The sequence below is a fragment of the Formica exsecta genome, unplaced genomic scaffold (assembly GCF_003651465.1).
Source record: "Formica exsecta isolate Colony F162 unplaced genomic scaffold, ASM365146v1 scaffold691, whole genome shotgun sequence".
NCBI classification, from domain to species: Eukaryota; Metazoa; Arthropoda; class Insecta; order Hymenoptera; family Formicidae; genus Formica; species Formica exsecta.
Window position 1 is genome coordinate 61,573 of NW_021853457.1, and position 4,963 is coordinate 66,535.

A 4,963-nucleotide genomic window follows, 5' to 3' on the forward strand; every position below is an offset into this window, starting at 1 on the left:
TCTGATACGGGCATTAGAAGTGTAAGATAATAAGAATATGTTTTTGATGGCGATGCGATGCGAATCAATATAAGCACTTAATCATATCTTCCTCGCGTGGTGAATCATCACGTAATCTAATATAATCCATGTAACACGACTCACATAGGAATATACAAGTTGTAGACATAGTCTGCCGAAAGATAGCTAAGATTTGCGAGGTGAAAGGATTAAATATCTTACTAAGACTTCGGAATACTTCGGATGATTTCGTCAGCGCGGCTCGGAGCTCGGAATATGTATAGTATAAGGTATAAGTAGTACTTAAGTCAAGTGTAGAATAACGTCCATAAGCGCAAGTATATATTTGGAATTGAAGTTGATAACTTTTCGATTCGTATCTTATATATCTAACGATAAACTTTAGATTTCTCTTGCCGGTAGATATAATGTTTAATTTATATATTTATATATTTAATTTATATATTTTATATAACTATGTGTATATGTAACAAGCAGTATAGTGATCGTGATATCGTTACTTGAATCATCGTTTACGAGATGAGAATGAATAATACTTATAAAAAGACACAGCAATAGTTTTTTATTATTCTAACAGCGCATAATTATGCAAGTATCTGAAAAAATATATTAGCATCACGCACAATATATTCTATTGACAGTTTTTAAACTAGAATTATGTTCCATTATAAAATGTAAAGTGCATTATTCTTTATCACATAATTAATATAATATATGTATATACAGAGAGAGAGAGAGAGAGAGAGAGAGAGAGAGAGAGAGAGAAAAAGAGAAATCCTTTAGTAATTTAAAAAAAATCAAATTTATAATTATTTATATAAAATAAAAGTTATAATTAACTTAAATTTATATTTTATTAATATTTAGGAAAAAATATTATTTTTATATTTTTCTTATACATTGAAAATATTATAAAAAACTTTATAGAGAAACTTATCGGGAGAGATGTCTACTGAATTGGTTGAGGTTACATCTAAAGAGATAACCCGTGCAATATCGCAAGATTCTGAATATGATGACACTTTGGAAGTACCTGACTCATTAGAAATAACGATTGATGAGAATGGAGAGACAATACAAATTAGTAAAGAAGAAATAGAATGCACGAATAATAAAGAAGGTATGAATTTATATTCTATTAATACATCGACTTTCTTGTATATTCTTCATTTTTTATTAGTGTTTATTTCTTAAATATTGTTCAAAACAGTTTTTGATTTGTCATTTTCTCAGTTATTAATAAGTTTGTATATATTTACTTACTATTAAAACTCATACAATATAATATGGAAATATACATACTCTTAATTTACATTCATACTCTTGTTTTATTTTTATTTAATTTTCATTGATTTAAAAACACAATGTTTTATTAATTATATCTTTTTTCTTACATTATTAGAAACCCTTGATATAATACCCTTCACTGTTATACATAATCTACCAACAAAATTCAAAAATCAAAACTGTCATGTGTTTATACCTGGTGAAGAAGTGCAAGTAAGAATTATAGATAATGAACGCAGTGTGACCACGCATCCTTTGAATCCAAATCTATATACTATAGAATTTAAACATGGACCTTTTGTCTGGATTATTAAAAAGCGATACAAACATATTCAGTACCTGCATAATCAATTGAAAATATATCGTGCCAGTTTGAACATACCTTTCCCTATATATATATATAAATCTTTAAAAAATATAATCTAGATGTTTTTATAGATTTCCTAATAAGCCTGACATTCTAGTACCTTATGAACAGTTAAATCATAGAAGAAAGGAATTAGAAGATTATTTATATAATTTACTTAATATAGAAATCTACAGACGTCATCCTGAAACTGTAAGTATATTTTAATTAATCAATCAAATCCTTTCAAATAACCATCCTAAAGGGACATACTATCATTATATTCTTACAGATCAATTTTTTGGATATTTCACGATTGTCTTTCGTAGCTGATTTAGGAATGAAAGGGAAAGAAGGTACAATTTTGAAACGGACTGGATCAGGTGCTAAAACCAGATGTAATTTCTGTGGTTTATTTGAATGTGGCTTTTGTATCAAGTGCAATTATCTATGCACCTCTCTTTGTGGCAAATGGCATAAAAGACATCTCATTGTTAAGGAAACCTTTGTTGCATATCTTACTCAAGATGGAAGAATAAAATCTGTTATTTTAATGGATAATGGTTTTGGGATCAGTTTTGGAATATATAGTACAGGTTCACGAAGTGGGATACAGATTGCAAATCTGAGTAGGCACATAGTTATCAAGTGTTGGACGAAACGAAAAGCTAAGGAATGGATGGAGTTTATACAGGAAATTAGTAACAGCAAAGGTAAGATCGTATAAAACAATAAATGATAGACTATTTTATGTTTAATTGGTTTGATTTTCTAAAGGTAAAGATTTTATACAAACAAATCCACATAATTCATTTGCTCCATACCGTTCATCTATATTCGCAACCTGGTTTGTGGACGGAGCCGATTATATGGCTGCTGTGGCTGATGCATTAGAAAACGCCAAAGAGGAAATTTTTATTGCAGATTGGTGGCTTTCACCAGAAATTCATATGAAAAGACCAATGCTTAATGGAGATCATTGGCGACTAGATAAAATTTTACAAAGAAAAGCGGTGAGTATAATTGATAATATTTTCATATAAAATCAAATATTGCAGATATGCAATTATAAACATATATAATATAAATATATTAATTAATTGTAAAGAGAAATTGTGTTTTTTAAAAGTCGTTGAATATATAAAAGAGTTTGTTTGATTATACTGAAATTATATTATGTCACATATTATTAAACCGTATATAAAACAAAAAAAATTTACATTGAACAGATTTACATAACAGATTTTTAACATACAATTGCATAAATATTTTCTTTTATAGTTTGAAGGTGTCAAAGTGTTCATATTAATATATAAGGAAATTGAAGTTGCTTTAGGCATAAACAGTTACTACAGCAAACAAAGACTTGTGGAGCAATGTCCTGAAAATATAAAAGTATTAAGGCACCCAGATCATGCAAGGGCAGGCGTTTTTCTTTGGGCTCATCATGAAAAAATCGTAGTTGTTGATCAATCTCTAGCGTTTCTCGGTGGTATCGATTTATGTTATGGTAGATGGGATAATAGCGAACACAGATTGATAGATTTAGGTAAATATTCTTTAAATTTTTTCTTAGCATCTCTTTCTTGTATCATTTAAATATATCTTAATTGTAGAATCCATTCATCAGTCAAGTATCTATATTCCTTCGAAAGACAAGTTAACTAATACTAGCAGTAAAAAAGTATTAACAACCTTTAACACAGATAGACACGTGTTACTACCACTAGCGATCGCAACGAATACTATCGCTATGGTAACCGCGAGATCCATGCCTCTGTTGTAAGTATTATTATAATCAGTATGTAAATATGAATTATAATTAAAAACATAATATAATTAATCTTATTTATTTTTATAGGCCAATGATATATATGGATAATAAAATACAGAAGGCTCAAACGTCAACGTTGCCAATGGATAATTCACTTTTTATGATGCAAGAAACAGAAGATAACATAAAGTGTAATACTCCTGAATTACAAAGAAAAAATTTATTTGATGTGGCGAAAACAACCGTCGATAAAATGAAAAACACTGTAAGAGTAAAGAGACAGGAATTAATTAATATGATGTATAGTTCTCATGAAGCAGGCGCCAATGAAGACATCGACAAGTACTAATCATTCCTCTATTAATCTTATTTAATTTTTTTTTACTTTAATTTCATAATATAATTTTTTTTTTTATTTTTTTATTTAGCGAACAGGTACTATCGGAATGTGAAGATACAGTGGATTATGTCTGCAATTTAAAACCCACGACAAAATTGTGGCTTGGTAAAGACTATACAAATTTCATTGTTAAAGACTTTAATGATCTTGAAAAGCCATATCAGGATCTAGTAGATAGAACTACTACTCCTAGGATGCCATGGCATGATATAGGAATTTTAGTACAGAATTCTGCTGCTAGAGATGTAGCCAGGCATTTTATACAACGTTGGAATGCTGTAAAAGTACGTACATAACATTTGATAATGTGCATGCTTAAATTCAGATATATTAAAGAAATGGTATATATTGATGAAATATAATTATTGTAGCTAGAAAAAGCAAATCTGAATCCATGTTATCCTTATTTATTACCAAAATCATACAAGCACTGCAGGAGTTATGCTCCATTTATCAAAGAAGCAAATAAGTACAATGTCAAGTGTCAAGTATTACGATCAGTGAGTTCTTGGTCAGCTGGTTTCCTTGACCCGGAAACCGTAGAGCAGAGTATACAAGAAGCTTATATCCATGCCATCAATAAAGCAGAAAGGTAAGATTTTGCAGTCTCTCATATTCTGTGATTCTGTATTACATTTTGTTAACCTGCATAGTTTTGTAGATATATATACATAGAAAATCAATTTTTTATAACACTTACCTCTATGGATAAAGGTAGTGTAAAAAATCGAATTGGTGAGACATTATTAAAAAGAATCTTGAGAGCGCACAGAGAAGGCTCGGTGTTTAGGGTATTTGTCGTAATGCCTTTATTGCCAGGTTTTGAAGGAGAAGTTGGGGGACCAAGCGGAACGGCGTTACGGGCGATAACACATTGGAATTATGCTTCTATATCGAGGTATGATAAATAATACGATAGTGTTTAACGCTAAACCACGTACAGTAATAGGGAAACTAATTTATTAATTCACGAATCAAAAAGAATTTTCCACGTTTTTTACTAATCCATATTATTGAACATGAGTGATCGTACCCAAAAAAAAAAGTTATTTATTTTGATTGATGTGTTCCGCTGCAGGAGCCTTAACCCTAATATATTTTTCTATATTTAATATATATTAATATATATTAATAT

General features: G+C 29.5%; 1 protein-coding gene across 1 annotated transcript in view; it reads left to right on the forward strand.

The window, feature by feature from the left end:
* The first annotated feature begins 283 nt into the window (after positions 1-283).
* LOC115243143 (phospholipase D2-like) overlaps positions 284-4,963 on the forward strand; it is an 8,310-nt gene continuing 3,630 nt past the window's right edge. Inside the window, 12 exon segments of the mRNA XM_029819895.1 lie at positions 284-419; positions 949-1,141; positions 1,424-1,730; positions 1,732-1,867; positions 1,947-2,367; positions 2,432-2,667; positions 2,936-3,203; positions 3,271-3,436; positions 3,516-3,770; positions 3,857-4,112; positions 4,200-4,420; positions 4,490-4,726. Coding sequence (XP_029675755.1) covers positions 967-1,141; positions 1,424-1,730; positions 1,732-1,867; positions 1,947-2,367; positions 2,432-2,667; positions 2,936-3,203; positions 3,271-3,436; positions 3,516-3,770; positions 3,857-4,112; positions 4,200-4,420; positions 4,490-4,726 — 2,678 coding nt within the window. The 5' untranslated portion in view covers positions 284-419; positions 949-966.